Source organism: Vigna angularis, chromosome 8 (assembly GCF_016808095.1).
Source record: "Vigna angularis cultivar LongXiaoDou No.4 chromosome 8, ASM1680809v1, whole genome shotgun sequence".
Classification (NCBI taxonomy): domain Eukaryota; kingdom Viridiplantae; phylum Streptophyta; class Magnoliopsida; order Fabales; family Fabaceae; genus Vigna; species Vigna angularis.
The window spans coordinates 5,888,877-5,908,316 of NC_068977.1; the positions used below are offsets into that span (position 1 = coordinate 5,888,877).

General features: G+C 34.5%; 2 protein-coding genes across 4 annotated transcripts; both read right to left on the reverse strand.

Moving 5' to 3' along the window:
• Positions 1-153: 153 nt before the first annotated feature.
• On the reverse strand, positions 154-2,669 carry LOC108344814 (pentatricopeptide repeat-containing protein At5g15340, mitochondrial). The gene has a single exon (XM_017583316.2). It carries the CDS (start codon positions 2,450-2,452, stop codon positions 251-253), a length of 2,202 nt encoding a protein of 733 aa, XP_017438805.1. The 5' UTR covers positions 2,453-2,669; the 3' UTR covers positions 154-250.
• Positions 2,670-3,099: 430 nt separating this feature from the next.
• On the reverse strand, positions 3,100-7,095 carry LOC108343772 (vesicle transport v-SNARE 13). Of its 3 annotated transcripts, none has more exons than XM_017582147.2 (6): positions 6,903-7,095; positions 6,563-6,678; positions 5,401-5,459; positions 5,127-5,315; positions 3,719-3,889; positions 3,100-3,510 (listed from the first exon to the last, which is right to left on the reverse strand). In XM_017582147.2, the coding sequence occupies exons 2-6, from the start codon at positions 6,654-6,656 to the stop codon at positions 3,358-3,360; spliced, it is 666 nt and encodes a 221-aa protein (XP_017437636.1). In that variant the 5' UTR covers positions 6,657-6,678; positions 6,903-7,095; the 3' UTR covers positions 3,100-3,357. The 3 variants fall into 3 exon arrangements, with proteins under 3 accessions (XP_017437636.1, XP_052723039.1, XP_052723040.1); XM_052867079.1 differs by having other exon boundaries at positions 6,563-6,681; positions 6,903-7,092; XM_052867080.1 differs by having other exon boundaries at positions 6,776-6,907.
• Positions 7,096-19,440: the final 12,345 nt, after the last annotated feature.

Consider the following 19,440-nt stretch of genomic DNA (forward strand, 5'->3'; position numbering starts at 1 on the left):
ACCATCAACCTGTTTTGTTTTAATATTTTCTAAAAATTATAAGTTTGTTGAACTATTTTGTATTGATAAAAAATTATTCAATAAAAATATTTTATTCAAAGAAAGAAAGAAATAGAAAATTATAAAAATATGTATAACATATCATTGACAAAATTACAGAAAACATTGCCCAGAAACTGTCATTCTTAGTCCTGATCGATAAGACTTAAATTTCCTGATCCAAATGGTGGCTTCAAGTTAAAAGTGTAATTCACCAATAGTCAGAGCAAGAACAAGAGCCTTGCTTGAAACTATGAAAACGATAACGATCTCGAACAACAATTTCACGTTTATATACATGAGAAGCAATCTTAATAGCAGAATGACAGTCCTGGCATATCCTCAGGTTCTTGAAAATACAGAGGGGAGAACCGAGTGGTGTGGTCATTAGGCCAAAACAAAGTGCAAGCTTCTCACTATGAGTGAACAACACTTGTTCTACCTCCTCCAATGCTTCCATGCAATCATCCCCATTGGAACAACCAAACAACACTTGACAATTCGTGTTGGGAACATAGCCAGCCAACCTCAGCTTGCAAATCATGTCATCAAGCTTCATGTAAATATTTGCAGTTCTTGGGTGAGATTTATCCCCAGCAATGAACCGATGAAGTTGGCCATCAACATATATAGAACTCATTCCTGGCACCTTTTTGATACCCCTATTCTTAAGAACCTTTCTAAGGGAATTTGCCTTGTCTGCTTTCCCACTCAATGCAAACATGTTTGAAAGCAGGATATGATATTCTGTGTTGAGGGGATCCATCTGAACCAATTCCCTCATAATCTTCTCCCCCAGGTTCAACTTACCGTGTGCATAACAAGCACCCAAAAGGGACCCCAAAACAACTTCATTTGGAGGAATTGGCATCTTCCTCACGAAAACATGAGCTTCTTCCAACAGTCCAGCTCGACCAAGAAGATCTACCATGCAAGCATAATGCTCTATTTCCCGTCGCACCCGATAAACAGACTCCATATCATGAAAACACTGCCAACCCTGTTGAACGAGACCCGAATGGCTGCAAGCACATAACAAAGCCATGAAAGTCACAGCATCAGGCTTCACCTCTTCCACCATGAAATCGAACATCTCAACTACAACTTTCCCCATCCCATGCATGGCCAACCCACCAAGTATGGCATTCCATGCCACCACATTTCTCCGTGGCATGTGCCTAAACACCATCAACGCAGCACTTACCCTCCCACATTTGGCATACATGTCAACCAAACTTGTCCCCACCATAACACCCAAATCCCACCCCATAGCCTTAACAGCATAACAATGAACCCACCTTCCCACACTCACATCGCCAGACTGAGAGCAAGCAGATAAAACAGAACACAAAGTAACCCAATTCAACCCAAATCCACAACAATAACCCATCCCCTTTTCGTTTTGGTTTTCCATAAGTATCTTTCTACGAAAGCAATCATGTTCAACATATTGTCGAATACTACAAGTAGACATCTTTTCCCGCGAAAATTCAATTCTTGATTCGCTACATCGTAGGAGGCTAGCTCTTTCCACATGACAAAATGCATCTTGGTTATCAAAAACCCGCTCTTTATCTTCTTCAAGCCATTGCCTGGCACTATCTGTGGTTACCTCTCTCAAAGGAGATTTAAACTTCGGTTCACCACGTTGTGAGAGACTAGATCCTTCTGCTAGACCCAACCCATGTTGATTACCAAAAACCATTTCTCTGAGAAGCATAAAAGCTTCCTTTGTAAAGCCATTTCCAACATAACCCTTTATCATAACAGTCCAAGCAACCTCATTTCTCTCAGGCATTCCATCAAACACCACTCTCCCACTCTCCACGCCCTCCCATTTCACTACACCTCCCAACACCACAGTCCAAGAAACAATACTGGGTTCCTCAATCTCCTCAAACACCCTTCTAGCCTCACCCAAAAGTCCACATTTAACATAACCATCCATCACAGCATTGCACACCTTGGTGTGCCTCAAAAACCCGAATTTCACCACACCCACGTGCATCTGAGCCACGGGGTTGTCCTCCTCAAGCCTGGCACACGCGCCAAGAGCACAGATTAGCGTGACCCCATCCACGGGGAGGGCGCGTTGGCGCATTTCGAGGAAGAAACGGAGCGAATCTTGGGGGTAGGAGCAGCGGATGAGGGCGGTGTAGTCCACAGAGTCCTTGTGAGTTTGGGGAATTTGGTCGAACAGTTTCTGCGCGTGGAGGGGGAGAGAGCAAGCAGCATAGAGGTGCAGGAGGGCGTTAAGGAGGAAGTGGGAGGGGGAGGATAGGAGGCCGGCAACGGTGGCGGCAGCGTGGAGCTGCTTGCCGGGACGAAGGGCAGAGGCGCGGGCGCATCTCCGGAGAATAGAACGGAAGAAGACAGGACAGTGATGTCTGATGAGTGAGTGTGACCATCTCATACCATACTATTACAATGACCGGAGTTAAGGCAAAGGAAATTATATGCATACTCGCTCTCTCGTCAATTTCATTCAAAATATTTAGATTTTAAACCAAAATTAAGGAAATTCAGCCAACAAAATTAGGTGCAATAATTATAATAATGTATGGTTAAAACAGTTTTAATCGTATTCAATTCGATTAGAATAGTTTGGATTATATGGAATATATATCGTCATTTTACTGAATTTTAATCTAATCTATTGATTAAGTTAATGAATAGCAAAAAATAAAAATTGTTTTATTGTTTAAAGAATATTTCTTTTTCCCTTTACCAAAATATTTATTTTGATTAAATTATAGATGGGAACAAATTTAATTCTATCTTAAATTAAAAAGAAAATCTGATGCAAAAATAAGAAATTCATTTTGATAAATCAAATTAAGGGAGAACATATATCCTTTAGGCAATTAATACGCATGATGATTATTTAACATTGTTTCCATTCACATTTCACATCATCCTTCTAATTAAACTTCCGTAATAGTTCTGAAGTTTTTATTATACAGGATGGTAAAATTGTAGTTGCATACTTTACTCCAATGGATTAGAACCAAAATTAGTCTATATTTGAAGACCATAACCACACAAAATTTGGTTTCATGATTAAAATCATGCAACAACTGACCATAAAATAAATCAAAATCAATACTCCATACATGCCAAACCCATCATTAGAGAGATACATACATTGAAAGAAGCTAACACAGTATGAAGCTGTATGCAACACTGCACAATGCATCATCTTTGACCAAAAACACTCACAAATCACAATCAGACGAGGAGGGGGCACAATGGGAAATAATAGTAATCATTGTATCTTAGTGACCTTTATGACCATTACAAGGAAAAGTCTGTGATTGGCTATTTAGAAAGTTTGAAGTACAGGATCACGATGATCGCAATAACCAGAACCAAAACAATGCCACCAATAATCCATTTGTTCTTGCTCATCCTTCTTGACATGTTGGTCAAAATTTTCTTGCTCTTGCCTATGTTATCATCTACTCCATGGAGCTGCATGATGGAATACAACCATTAATAGATCAATGGATATGTACTTTTGTGGTCTTAACACTACTGTTACTACGCATTTGACTCAAGGAAAAGAACATTTTATATTTGACTTGAAATTCCTTTTAATAGAAAAGTAAAAATTCCATGTCACTAATAGTAAAACAATTATAAATATATGATCTTTTTAACAAGAATGAAAAAAGATTACCGTGTTATGTGCATGCAATAGAGATTGGCGCTGTGAATGCAAATCTTGAAGAATCGAGACACCAAGCTCTTCTGTTTCCAACATTGTTCTCCTACTATCCTTAACTCTATCACTGGTCTTATTCAACCTCTCAGTTGACACCATTAATCTTGTTCTCTGGTCAGCAGATGCCTAACGTATTTGCATTACAAGTTGATGTCAGCTTTAGGGTTGGTTCAGAAATGAAGATTGAATTCAAATCTGGAAATCAGAAAATAGGAATGCAATTTGGCCCTGGATGTAGCCCAGCAAATTTATAATCTAACATATATTAATCTTGGAGGTCCCACCACCAGTTCACCACAAATTTTATTAATATCAAAACATCTAGTAGAAGAAAAGTTAATTAGATTAAAAATCTATTTATCCATTAATGATCAGATTAAACCTTTAATGCTTAGCCTAATATAGTAATAAATCAGATAAATATGAATCTTATCAATAATTTAAATTGGTTTAAATTAGTTAAATATAATATCTAAAAAATACATTAACATTTCAAATTTTCAATTAGTATATAGTTATCTTAGTATTTCACGGGTAACAAACTAATATTGCCAAATGTTAATACACTAGTTTACACTGTACTTGAAAATGAACTAGATTGGTCATGGCAATGGAACAACCAATACTCAAAGAATCAATATGATAAAAATTGCTATGGTCATCCGATACTCAGAAAGAGTCAACTGGATACATATTGCTTGGCCGTTTCTTGATAATTAACCTTGTATTTAACCTTAAAAAGGTCTAATATTAAGGTTGTATTTGATATATAATAACTATCTGCCAACAAAATTATAACCTACTCTTCACAATTTATCTACCATTAAAGGTATAGTACTCTTCATGAAGTTTGAAAAGATACTGCCTAAACTTCATTCGCTTAGTTTGAAAATAAGATGGATGCATCTCATAAATGATGGGTTATTATCAAGTACATACATAATCAACCCAGTCAATGTATGGAATAATAATATAAACACTGTGTTGAAGAATAATGAATAAGGGTCATATACAATTTTGGTCTACATAATTTGTTCTTAATTGCATCGCTATCTCTAGTGTTCAAATAGCTTCAAAGAAGTCCGTCAATTGATAATTGGTGTAACAGATCCAGTGTAATCTAAACTCAACTTTTACTTGAATTGCCTAGAGAAACAAAAATGACTACTGAGGGAGGTACATGGCTTGCTTGAAAGGGAAAAGCAATATCACCAACAAGGCATTGCTTAACCCATTGATTTGACTAGAGAAGTATATATAAACAGAGGGAAAAGATAATGAAATTGCATACTTCTTATAGCTTCGTAACAAAATTAATCATCTTCAAGTATCAAAAGAGGATGCTAAAATAAATTAATCATACCGTCATAGCATCTGCCATGCCTGATTCCAACAATTCATCCCGTGCCGAAGGGTTTAAGTTACCAGATACAATTTTCTTCACTTCAGTTTTAAGATTGTTTAGATCTGATTTATACTCCCGCAACTTAGCAAGAAGCACACCCTTGACGTTTGGCTGCAAACTTCTTGCCTCGAGGTCCATTTTTCGAATCTACAGATTCATTAAATAAACCATATCTGAACCAGACTACAGAGAAAATAAATACAGCTTTCCAATGCAGAAGAAAAAGAAGTACCAAAGCTTCAGCTTCATCAATTCCAGTCTTTATGTCAGAAACTTTTTGTTTCTTTTGCTCTGAAAATAAACAGAAAGTTCAAAAAAATTATAATGAAATCTGCGTTGCTCCAAAATAAACATAAGATTCAACACTTCATCCTGATAAAAACTTTCAATAGTTTGACATTCCTATAGTTCATTACTCAAGAATTAAGATAATCTTCTATGAATATGTTAAGATCCATAAGAATTTATATTTATAGAGTAAAAAACTGTTAGCATACCAAATGTGTACAAGAATTCACTTTATTCTAATATGCATACTGTAGAATGCACTCCCCGCACCCATTCAACTGACAAAAAGTGCAAAAAAGAAATGCAGCAACAAACATAGAAGGGAGAAAACAAGTTCTGAAGTATCTGTTCCAAAACACAGCTTACATCATCAAGAAATGAAGAAATTGAAGATTGCAATTATGAAACGCTAGCAAGATCTTCGAAGTTGTCTCTCCAAAATTTATGAGACATTTCTAAAATGACATATAGAAGATACAAATAAAAGAGTGTCCCTAGTCATGACCAAAGGAAAACAATACTAGCTGTGACATCTTGGAAACTGTTGAGAGGAGAAATTTTCTGGACAGAATTTCAACTACCAGGAGAGAGCTACAACGAGTCCAAAGGAGCTATACACACCAATAAGTGAAACGATCCTAATTCATGATATGTGCCATCATCCAAATTCAATCAATGTAACTGAATTCAGTAATAAAGGAGGTTGGATCATATCTTTTTAGAAAAACTAAGATCTTGTAAATTTTTAGATCATATTCTAAAATAGAAAGAAAAACCTATAAACAAAATAAGCAAATGACCTAGACAAATTAACTGTACACACAACAATAAATTAAATGATCCTAATTCATGCTAAATGTCATTATCTAAATTAAAGCAATGTAACTGAATTCTACAATATATGAGTTTCAATCATATCTTAACAAATGCAAAATTAAGAACTCAAACTTTTGGACTATATCCTACAAAAGAAAGGAATACCAGTACACAAAAATACCCTTTAAAACCAAGCAAATTAACTAAATTTATACATTAAAAAAACAACAACACAAGACGGCTGGAAATTTTTAAAAAAAATGAAGAATCAAGTTAGAATTTTCCAGTACCTCCATTAAGAGCACCAGCAGCAGTGCACTTTTTCGTAAGATTCGCCGAGAGCTCGCAGTATTGGCGTTCGTATCCCTCGAACACGTTGCTCATCGTCCACGACCTTCTTCACTCGCTGCTTCAATTCACGATCAAGAAAACGACAGGTTATAAAACTGAGAGAACGTGGAAACGAAAATAGAGAAACGAAATTAGAGAAACGAAATCGGAACCCAGGGATCAAGAACCCGGCACCGAAACCCTATTCGAAGGCGTAAATGTAAGAAAATCGACGATGATCGGCGAAGCGAGAAGAGAAAAGCGTGTGTAGGAGCGTGAGATCCGAAGCGAAGGGGGTACCTGTGGTGGCCGGAGATAGCGTCCGAGGTTCGAAAACGCGAGAAATTGGGCGGAGAAAGGGTGGCGAAGTTTGGGGAAAAGGGGAGAAGGTGCGTTTTGTTTGAGGGAATGGTCAAAACGACAAGGTAGCGGAAAGTAGTGGAAGAGAATGATGAGAATTTGTCTGTCAGAGTCAGAGGGTTCAATTACTTTAGTATTAAACCAATTTTTGAGTTTAGCGAGAGAAATTGATTTATGGAGGATCATTAGGAGAAATTCTTGACTTTTTCTTATTATTTTATTAATTAATTTATTATTTAATCAGTAAATAGTGTGTAAAAGGTTTATATTTTCATTCTTAAAAATTCCTACAAAGTTATAAATATTGCGGTTGCAGTATTTTATTATTTAATAAAAAAATTAAATATATTTTTAATTCACAAATTTAACGCAAAATTATAATTTTTATGAAAGTTTAATACATTAATTTTCAAATTTTAGAAATAATTAAATATTTTTTTAAAATTTAACTTTAAATTAATTTTTTTAAATTAAAAACTATATTAAATTTTTTAAAATTTTGAAAATTAAAATATATTTAAAGTTTTGAACAAATACAAATTTTAAATTTGCACTAAAAATTTGGATTAAAGTTCAAACACTAAAATCATATTTAATCTGTACAAATATGATTTTATATTTATCATACATAAAAAAATATTTTTTTTCTTTATTATTATATTACTTTTGAAACTTTGAGATTCTTGAAAAAAAAAATCACTATATATTTATGCTTGAAAAAGATAGAAATCAAATTATTGTATTTTTTTACACTCGATACTTTTGGTTTTTTCCTGTCTTAAGAATACTTTTTATATTTGTATATTGATTTAATAGTTATATATTTATAAAGGTTTAATGTCTCAATAGGTTTTTATTTTCGTCCAGAATTTCAAATAGGACTCTTTCTTTTTTGGCGTCTCAATTGAGTCCTTATTTTTGCAAAATTGAATCAAATAGGGTCTTTCCGTCAAATTGATCAGACGGCGTGAAGTATTGTGTCACCTGGCATGTTGACAGTGTTGTTTTAACACACATGTCATTAAAAGAATGGATGAATCCTATTATTTTAAATTTTGAATTAAAAAATTAAATTAAAAGAGTGGAAATTCAATTACAGAATGGGCAAAATTGACAAAGTTGGAAATTCAATTACAGAGCCCCGTTCTCTCTGCAACTGCGATATGAAAATGAAATTGGGGAAAAGAGTGGAAATTTAATTACAGAAAGCCCGATTCAACTCCTCCTGGGTTCACTTTAAGCTCATGGACTGCATGGAGAAAGGTCCCTCTCCTATCAAACCCGAACACAATTTCGATAGTGACAACGATGACGACGACAATGACGATGATCAAGATCTGTACCAAGAGATCAACCAGAACGGCCACACTCGAAGCTTGAACAGGTTGTACAAGAATGGGTTTCCGGGTTCCTGGTGGGTTTAGGATTCGAATTCCCACCAGGATGCCCCCTACTCAACCCAAGTCTGGCTCCAAGATTTTTGGGAAGGTTGGGAATCAGAAATCCAGCCCTAATTTGAATCAAAACCCTAGCCCTAATTCTAATTTTGGGAAGAAGAGAGATGGTGGTTGCTATTAAGGTTTTAGGAGATGGATTTGTGAGGATGGAACATATGAAGATGGAGATGGCGAGGGATGGAAACTATGCACATGGAGATGGAAATGAAGCGCACTGAGATGATTCTAGAGAAGAAGAAAAAGGCGAGATGATTCATGGAGATGGAAATTAGGCCTTTGCCAAGGCAGTTTCAGAAAAGAAGAAGGCGAAGACTGTGTCTTCCCCTCAGCAGGTAAAAGAAGAAGGTCAAAATTTCCCCAAATTGTAGAGAGAATGGGGCTTTCTGGAATTGAATTTTCAACTTTGCCAATTTTGCCCATTCTGTAATTGAATTTCCACTCTTTTAATTTAATTTTTTAATTCAAAATTTAAAATAATAGGATTCACCCATTCTTTTAATGACACGTGTGTTAAAACAACACTCTCAGCATGTCAGGTGACACAATACTTAACGCCGTAAGTATATTATGTAGGTTTCTCATAATACAACAAGAACTTTTCATGAATTTTTTCAAAAACTTATGAGAAGTTTAGAATTAGAAAAAAAACTCAAAAGAGAGTAAAAGAATAAACTTATACTAAAAAAATGATAAGAAAAGAAATGAAGAAAAACTAATAACATGACTTGAGGAATAAAGTTTTGACTATTGGCATTTATAAACTTTAATGAGAGAAAAAAAATTGTTGGTCAACATTTAAAAAATTAGTGTTTCTTTTACAATTATTATTATTAAATAACATTAATTGCCAAATAAAAGTTTATTTAAAGATTCTCATTCATTAGTAAAGCTAAAGAACCTTTTTTCATCATTAAGTTTACAAGTTGAGTATTCAACAAATGAGATTATTGAGTAGAGAACTATTTTCTAAAGTATTATATTATGTAGCAATTAGACTATAGTCTTAATATGGATGCTTTAGAAATGAGTATTTACATAAGTCTTTAAATTTGAAATTTGAATTATTTCTATAGTATTGGTTGCACACTTCTTACTCTGTGATGTTTTGATCTTCACGTTGCTTCTAGTTTCTATTTGTTTAGTGTAAAGAATTTTCCAATCTTCTCAAATTGTTTGGGGTGTATATGTAGAAAATACTCTAATGCTTAAGTCGATAGATGTTAGAGTACAAGGTATATTATTATAACCCACCTACCTTACCTACTTTATATTCATATTATTTGTAACAAGTTTTTACTTACCATCGACTTAACCACACCCCAATCATGTCTTAATTACAATTATTTGGCTTATTTATGTTAAACTGCATTTAGATTAGTTGATTGTGATAAACATCTACCTATCGGAATAGGCTTATTTATGTTTTTAGGAATAGGTTTTTGTTATTTTAAAGTGATTTTGAGTATTAAGTATGAAATGAGAATTGATTGAGAGAATATTCTCATACACTTAAATTAACATATATTTTTTGAATTTTTGAATTAATAATATGGCTAAAAGAGAAATTAATATGTATTTTCCTTAGGTTTTGTTCGTTTTTGTAGATTCATTATTGGGAGAGATTACCAGAGACAAATATGTATGTAAATATTGTGTTCCTATCAAACGATTTCAAGAGAGTGAAAGGAAATATTTGTGAGATGGAGGAGGAATGAGATCTTCACATATAGGAGAGGATTTGAGGGTGAAACATTTGCGTTTACGTTTATACCCCACATACGAGTGAAGTTTGTATGGGAGAATGTTTTTCATTCTCAACAAATCATGACAAACAAGAAGGGTGAAATAAACATTATGAGGTTTTGGAACCAATTCCGTGAATTATGGAACCGATTATGTCATTTGATGTGTGAGGAATCAATTATCTTATGCATGGAACTGATTCCCATATACCTTATTATGTTTAAAATTTGAGATAGGTTCTTTAGATTAGTAGGATATTTACTTTGAAGTAAAAGTTTTCACTTTTTATTATTTAATAACTTTCCATTTTCATTCTATAGAATAATGCTTATAATACATGTTCTCTTTATTAGTACAATAGTAAGTGATAGCAACCTCCTTAAACTAGGTTGGGTCAAAGCCTAAAAGGATGCAAGGTGATGGTCCCTATGGTGGATATGATTGCGGAAAAGTGGTGGAATGAACTAATATGATGTGCAATGGTGGTAGTGGTGAAGATAGGTCAAGGTTTTGAGCTAGGTGGTGAAGATGAAGTGTAGTTTGATGGTTCAAAGAGAGGTTAGGCCAACTCCATGAGGTAGGTGACTAGAATGACCTTTATGGTTGTTCTAGTCTTGACCAAGGAAGTGTATCGCTACAATTTGGTAGCATAACATTACTTAAATCCAAGATAAAATACAAGGGTGGAGACACCTCTATTTATAGGTCAAGGATGTCTTCTTCTAATCCTAAAAGCATGATCTTCCACCTTTGCTCTCATTGGCCAAAAATGAAGCCTTTTAAGGAGTGGACAAATGTCTACGAATCCTCTCTAATGATGGGAGGACATGTCCAATGGCCAATTCCTAGAGTGTCATGTGGTCACTACTAAAAGCAATTCTTTTCCAATAGTGGAGAGACATGTGGCCACTACCAAAAAGAAATTCTCTCCACTCTTAGGGTGTCATGTGACCACTTCTAAAAAGTAATTTCTCTCCAATGGAAGCATGACACATGGAACACACTTTCCACTTGGTTTGAATGTCTAACTTAAGGAAAATTTTATTCTACTTAGGCCTTAATACAACCCTTAAACAAACCTACACTACATGGCCGAATACGATGGCCTAAATTCCTATACTACTCTTCAATCCATGCTTCATGATTGCTCCAATGGTAGTCCACAAGGTAGAGTTGACACCATCTTCGAGGATTACTTTCACTCTCTTGAAAATGTTTGACCATGGTTAAGGGATTTGCCATTAGTAAGACAGATTTTTTTTTTTTAACTTTTAGATTCAAAACTTGTATTTAAGACTATTTATTAAGTGAGAATAAATTAATAGATATTTACTCATTCAATGGTTTAAATTAATTAAGACAAAAGAGTGAAAATGAGCTTTTGTACATGTGCCTTGTCTTTTTCCTTCCTAATTAATTTTAATTAATTTCAACCTTTGTTAATGTCAATTTTAACTTTTTAATATTTATATAAACTATTCTTCAACGTTTTTTTAAAATTAATTTAAGCTATTCCAAAAGTAATTTTATATTACTTTTAGCAATAGGGGTAATTTTGTAATTTTCTTTTTTTATCGGTTAAAACTTTTTTGGTTTAATACGTATTTTGGTCCCTCTTTTTGTAGGGTCTGTTCAAAGTGGTCCTCCTTTTTTTCAAAAGTTCACTAACATCCTACTTTTCGCAAAAATGATGCACGTTAGTCCTTTTTGGTTACGGCGTTAAAAAGACTAACGGCACAGCTGCCCAGCTGGCACAAAACTGATGAGCTGTACATTTTTCGTTGAGGTGGCACTGTGAATTGTTGATTCATCCTGAAAGCAAAGGATTCATGGTTGTTTTTCCCAAATTAAAAAGCAAAGTTAGGGTTGTTGGTGATTCGTGCTACATTTGTTCTGAAATCTAAAAGCAAAGGTTAGGGTTGTTGGACATTCGTGGTACTGTTGTTCTAAAACTTAAAAGCACAGGTTTAAGGTTAGGGATGACTTCATCACAAAGTTGTTCTTCCTGTTCGAAGGCAACAACCAAAGGATTTTCGCAATCCTCACACGGTGTTGTTTCTAGGGGAGTTGGGATAACCCCTATTTGCCACTGTGGTGATATTGCTGTAATGAAAGTTGCTAGAACTTCAAGGAATGCTGGAAGGAAATTTTGGGGATGTCGTCATTACAAGGTGTTTTGAATACCGTAGTGACTTTTATGTGTTTTGGATTTGATTTGTTTTAACATTTTTGTGTTATTGGTGAATAATAGGGTGGAATTTCAAGTGGGATGTCATGTAATATTTTCAAGTGGTGTTCTAAGGACAATACTGATGATAGAGATGGTACAATTGTGAGACAAAGCAACAGGATATTTGATCTGGAAAATAATGTCAAAGAGTTGTAGAGAAGGATAAAGTTCTTAGTTGGAGTTGTGTTTGCTGTTATTGTGTTGAACATTATGACATTGTGGTTGTGTTTAGCTTGATCTTAGGTGTGCAATGTGCAATTTATGTTTTGTTCATGTAATGGCTCAAGTGTTTAGCATCATGTTTTGTTGATGTAATATTAGTTGTTGTAATATGAGTGAACAATCTGAGTTCGTGCAATAAAGTTCGTTTTAGTCCCCCCTTTGATTTAAAAATGTTAATTGTGGTCCCCTTTGCTTTTAAAATTGTTCACGATGGTCCCTTTTTCCTTTAAAAATTGTTCAAGGTGGTCCCTTACTATATTACTATAATACATATTAAGGATACCTAGCAAAAAACATATATAATTACATAATATCATTACTTCCAAATATCACAACATAATATCAGTACAACTATAATAAGATATTTAATTAAATTGCTTAATAAGAATTCAACATACACAATGAAAGTGTTTGATAAGAATTGAACACAGACAATGAAAGTGCTTAATAAGAGTACGTCATACATATTTATACATCCAAATTTTCATATAAATCTATGGATCTTTTCTTCTAATGTTTAACTTTTGCCTTTGTATTGGCTGACTTAAATCTCGGATGGAATCTTGACTTGGTTGTGGTGGTTGAGGAGATTGGGGACTTGATGGCTGTGAAGGTGCAATGGGTTGTGAACTTTGTGACTGTGTTGGTTCTGTTGGTTCGATGATGGCTGGACGTAAAGGGCACATTTTTTTGTTGTGCCCCAGTTCACGGCAGATACTACATCTCTTTCGCTGCCCACCAACACTCATCTGGGTCCCATCTTTCGTTAGCTCCCATGGCTCCATTCTTCTTTTTTTCTTGGGTCTCCCAGGCATGTTCCTCTTAGGTGGTGGCAGTACATCAGGAGAACTAGTTTTTTCCCATAGGAGGTGGTCATTCACAGGATAGATGATGGACGCATATGCTTCTTCATATGTGGATTTCCTGAAACAAATTGGTATAAAACTTTCTGGATCTACATTTGAATAGTTCATTGATGCAACTGCATGACAACATGGGATGCCACTGATCATCCACTTCCTGCAGCTGCATTCTTCATTGTCCAGGTCCACTGTGAACTTGTTCCCAATGATTGAAACATGCCTAACCTCAAAAATCCTTCTTGCAGACCAGCTGAATAAATGAACATAAATAAGGCACATCAACAGTTGGATATGAACATAAATAAGCCATAAGAACAACTGGATATGAACATAAATAAGGCATAAGAACAATATTACCTTGGGATCCAATATTTTGACAAATTACATTCCTTCATAAGTCTCTTTTTGATCTTTGGACAGACATTGAAATCCATACCTGCCACCTTCGTTCTGTTCGTGGCCCATCTTTTCATCAAATACAGTCTAATATCCTCCAGCATGGTTATTATGGGTTTTCCCCTAGACTGCACCAGAACACTGTTGAATCCTTCACTGATGTTGTTATCCAGAGTATCACACATTGCTTGAGTTCTGAACCTACTTCTTGACCAATACCTATTGCACGAGAATGAAGAAAATGAGTTACCAAACATGAGTAATGCAGAATCTTTGTGCATGTAATGGAAAGAATGTACCTTGGGGGAATGGCTATGAGGTATTTATATGCTTCTTCATATTCAACATCTCTCTCTCCCAAGCTTGGGGATATGTGCTTGTGGCAGCCCTCCACATCAAATTCTTCAATATCTGACCAGAAAATCTTTTCCTAAAGTTAGCATAAAGGTGCCTGATGCAGAATCTTTGTTCTGCCCTAGGCAAAAACTCTTGGATAGCTGGCACCAATCCCTGCCAACATCAATTATTTAATCAAACACATGATTAATAAAGTTTGCAAAATAAAATAATTAAAGTACTGCATGTACCTTTTGCTGGTCAGACATCCACGTGTATGCCTGACAAACTTCATTGCCCCCAAGGTCTTCAACCAATAATTGCAAAAACCAGGACCAACTATCTTTATTTTCGACTTCAACTACTGCATATGCAAGGGGTAGCATTTGCTCATTTGGATCCCTCCCAACAGCAGTAAGCAGCTCTCCCTTATAAAGACCTTTCAAAAAACACCCATCTAAACAGATGATGGGTCTACAACTAATAAAACTATCCTTACATGCTTTAAGACAAACATAACATCTCTGGAATATGGACTGACCATTATCACTGTTCACTTTAACCTTAACCGTTGACCCAAGGTTACTTCTCAATACCTCATGTGCATAGTCATAAATCCTTCAAAACTGTTCTTTAAAATCCCCTTCACGTTGACTTAATGCCATTAACTTTGCCCTTCTTGCTTTAGAAATTGATACATTGGTGTTCCATTTCCTTAATGCTTTGGTACGTATGTCTTGGACCTTTATACTAGGATTGTCATGCATAGACTTATCTATTTCATGACTCAACCACTTACTATTCATCAATTTTATGTTCAGTTGCCTGCTGCAAGAATGAACATCCACAATCTTCCTTAACTGCCAAATCTTGCGTGATGGCAAATACCCACAGTAAGCTACCCATGGACACTTTTTTTGCCCACCCATGCATCTGACCCTTACCCTACGGTTATCATTTTTTACAAACTTAAGAGCCCTCCCAGCATGAATAACATAACTTCTAATGGCTTCCTTAAACTCATCCTTATCGGTAAATATAGTACCAAGTTCCCATTTGTAATCTGACATTGACTTCTTTTTACCAAATGTAGGAAAGGGACCTCTACTTGGTCTGTCCTCAGTTTCATCCTCCTCACTTGCACTATTATCTGGAGTTAACAGCACATCTGACTCCCATTCATCATCTGACAACCCCCTAACATGTCCTTCTGTTTCGTTATCACTGTCTTCCATCCTGTATTCTGAATCACTATTATCCAAATTACCTACCTCCTCCAAGTTCTCTTCAATAGAAACATGTGCTTCATCCTCCTCAGTATCCACTTCCACTTCTTCCTCACTGTCCACTTCCACTTCTTCCTCACTGTGCATTTCCACTTCCTCCTCCCTATGCAGTTCTACTTCTTTCTGACTGTGCAATTCTACTTCTTCCTCACTGTGCACTTCCACTTCTTCCTCACTATGCATTTCTACTTCTTCCTCCACTCTACCTACTTCCTCTGTGTCAACCTGCACTCCATCATCTCTCTCCAAGTCACCACCACAGTTAAGAGGACCTTCCTTAACCTCCTGTTGCACTTCAACAAGACCTTGTACACCAACCTCAACACCACTACCCTCACCACTGTCTGCAGGCCCTTGGCAAAGGTAAAGAATTTCATCCTCATTTTCTACAACCACTGCTTCGCTCACTTTATGTACAACATACAAGTTGACTTTCCCCAACAATTTTCCCACATTCATCATGTTCAAAGCTCCTTTATCGTCATATAGCTTATATAAAACATGGTCAATATCGTAATATAACTCATGTACTTCAATGTAACCCAAATCCTTAAGTGAACCTACTACTCCAAAATAGCTCCATGTATCGGGGTCAATGTCCCAATAACATATTTCCCCACCTATATATTTAAAGGGCACTTTCTGTATCAAGGTCCCACCGTGGTGGACCACTACCTCAAACCTATCGTTAGACATCCCTACACTGCAAATGGAAAAGGGGGACCACTCATTAACTTAATTTAACAAACCATGGGACCAATTCCAACACCCAACGACAATACTTTTTCCATAAACCCCCCACCATGCCACAAATATAATCATATTTTAAACACAACAAATATAGAATCCACCCATTAAAGAAAAAGCAAAAACAGAATCCACCCATTCAAGACAACAACATAGTAACAACAGTAATGCCATCAATTACTACAACAACAACATAAGAACAGTAATGCGATCACTAACCTCGAAGTTGATTTCACCAAAAATCAGAATCTGCACTCTTGAAAACGAGATTGTTCAACCCTAAATCGCCCCGAAATCGCATGCAGATTTTACCCCAAATGTAATTGTCAAATTTTTTTAACCCTATCTTTTAAATCAATTTAAATTAATTTATTTTAACACATCAGCAATTCACAGTGTGACCTCAACGAAAAATGTACAGCTCATCAGTTTTGTGCCAGCTGGGCAGCTATGCCGTTAGTCTTTTTAACGTCGTAACCAAAAAGGACTAACGTGCATCGTTTTTGCAAAAAGTAGGATGTTAGTGAACTTTTGAGAAAAAGGAGGACCACTTTGAACAGACCCTACGAAAAGAGGGACCAAAATACGTATTAAACCAACTTTTTTTTATGTATCATATCAATCAAATTATTCACAAACTTCACATTCAAATCTAATTACATTCACATCCAAATCTCTTAAAAAACACAATACAAACTTTAGCTTCAAGTCCACTCAAATCCATCCATTTACTCTCTTCCAAATTCATCCTTGGATAAGAACACAACCTTAATATTTGTGTTTGGATGAGGTAATTTAGAAGGGTGATGAATTTATTTGAAGAATTTAAATTTTTTATACTAAATTGATTTGTCTGGATAAAGTAAGTAGAAAGAAATTGAATTATAAGAAAATTTGGAAGGTATTTCAAATGAATAAAATAAAGGAATTTCAAATATCCTAAAAAAAGAAATTTGGAATTCACTCCTTTTCACTCTTGTCACTCCAAGCACGAAGGTTGAGTCATGTAGGCTAAAACTAAGACTCAATCGAGTCAGCTTAGGCAAAAGGTTTAGTTTAATCGACTTGGATCAAAGGTCGAGCTAAATCAATATGGGTCGAAGGATAAGACGAAATGGTTCAGTTCGAAGTTCGAGATGGGTCGGCTACGACTGAAGGTCTTACTAGGTTGGGCTGGGTTGTAGGTCTTATGAAGTTAGCTGTACCAAAGGTTGAGATAAGCTGGCTTGAGCCGAACGCTTTTTTTTAAAAATAGACTTTTTGTTAGAAGAGAAGTTAAATTGCTTTATCCAAACAAGAAAATTAAAATATAATATATTTCAAGTACTCCATCAAAACAAACTATTTAAGAAGTGAAGAGAATTTAATTTTAAGTATTTCAAATAACATGTATTTCAATTTCTTTGTATTGTTAAAATTTCTTATCCAAACTCAAGGTAATAGTGTTATGGGGACATTCACTAGTAAGTTAAAGAGCACATTGCAACCTTTGCATCCTTGAGTTTACAAGTTTAGTTTTCAACAGATAAATTTATTAAGTACTGAACTATCCTTTAAAGTATTATTTTTCGCAATAATTAAACTATAGTCTCAATATGAATACTTTATAAGTGAGAACGTATACAAGTCTCTAAATTCGAAATTCGAATAGCTAATTTAAATAAATATGATTTTAAGTTCTTATTAATTTATCAAATTAGATATGCAAAATATTAGCAAGTTAAGGTGAGTTTGAAGTTTTATCTTGGATAAAAATGAGTAAAGATGAACAATATATAAACAGAAAAATCTATAGAGCTATTGTCTTAAAGTTTTGGATTGAAATTGATAATGTGTTATCTTATATAGGCTTGTTTACGTTTCACTGATATTGGATCTTCTTTATGTCTTCCTTCAAAAAATTAATAATGGTATCAAAGCTGATTGTTCGTTTTGGAAGTTTTGCATTAAGTAAAAGTGAGTAAGATGGTAGTATCAAATGATACATCACCTTATAGGAAGTAATTGATTATTTTGATGATAACAAAACAATGTCATATTGTTATTATATTTACATGTTTCATGTTGCAAAAATTATGCATCTTTACCATAAGCACTCTAGTAATATGAAAAGATCCAAAGATAGAACTTGAAGGATTCATATGATACAGATTAAACCATTAGACGACATGGGGTCTAAAGAAATAAACCATCAAATGATACAAGTTACATTAATAAGAAAAAAGAAAGATATGATAATTAGACAAAAGGAAGTTGCATTAATAAGACGTACGAAGAATTATACACATGAAACGATACAAGTTGAACATGTGAAGCTTACACTGATAAAATAATATGTACTTTAGTTCATTCAACTAATTTTCATATGTTTATAAGATCTTATACATATATTAATTGATAATATGTTATGAATATTTATGATTCTCATTTTGCATATTAAAGAAGTTGATAAGCATAGATTAAAGAAGTTGATAAGCATTAGTGATTAAGATGAACTTTAGAAAAAAATTAATTTTGTTAAGCAAACATCTTGTTATTAAGTTAACAAAATCATTAATTGTCAACAATCATTTATCTCTATATATGAAGATGATCTATGTACTCTTATTCATGACCTATATTAAATTATTGTAATTTGACTTTTGTTTCTAACTCAATAAAATTTGTAATTTTCCTTTTGCAATGAGAAAAGTGAACGTTGGAGAGTTTATAGATGATCATTGAAGACTAGAAGTTATGTGATTTTGAAGCATTCAATTGTCAAATTCTTAAAAGCAAATATATATTCAAATAATTCTAACAACATGATACATGAAAAACATAAATAACAACTAAATTATGTTTGGAGAGATTGTACTTGTAGCTGAAGAGGTTGATACTCATGTTATAATCAATTTATTTGATTAATGATCTTTTAAGCAGAGTACTTAAAAGAGGACTAGACATAGCCTCTAATATTTGGGTGAACCAACATAAAAATTTGTTTTATGCTTGATTTGTTTTCTATTGAGTATTTTAGATTTATTTAAGCAAAAGGTTTTTAAAACTCTATTCATCCAATCTTCTAAAACCATTTGCACCTATATCAGATACGGGTGGGAGAGAATTGTTTCTCATAATGAAAAGAAAGATATGTGACAATGCAACAAGGACAATTATAGGCATTTGTTATTTACTCATATTTGGTGTACTAGCAAC

Coding starts and splice junctions, on each gene's coding strand:
- LOC108344814 (XM_017583316.2), bottom strand. CDS start 2,452: ATGAGATGGTCACACTCACTCATCAGACATCACTGTCCTGTCTTCTTC.
- LOC108343772 (XM_017582147.2), bottom strand. CDS start 6,656: ATGAGCAACGTGTTCGAGGGATACGAACGCCAATACTGCGAGCTCTCG. Junction 3,890..5,126: donor GCATGGCAGATGCTATGACG/GTATGATTAATT, acceptor CAAATACGTTAG/GCATCTGCTGACCAGAGAAC. Junction 3,511..3,718: donor TATTGCATGCACATAACACG/GTAATCTTTTTT, acceptor TCCATCATGCAG/CTCCATGGAGTAGATGATAA.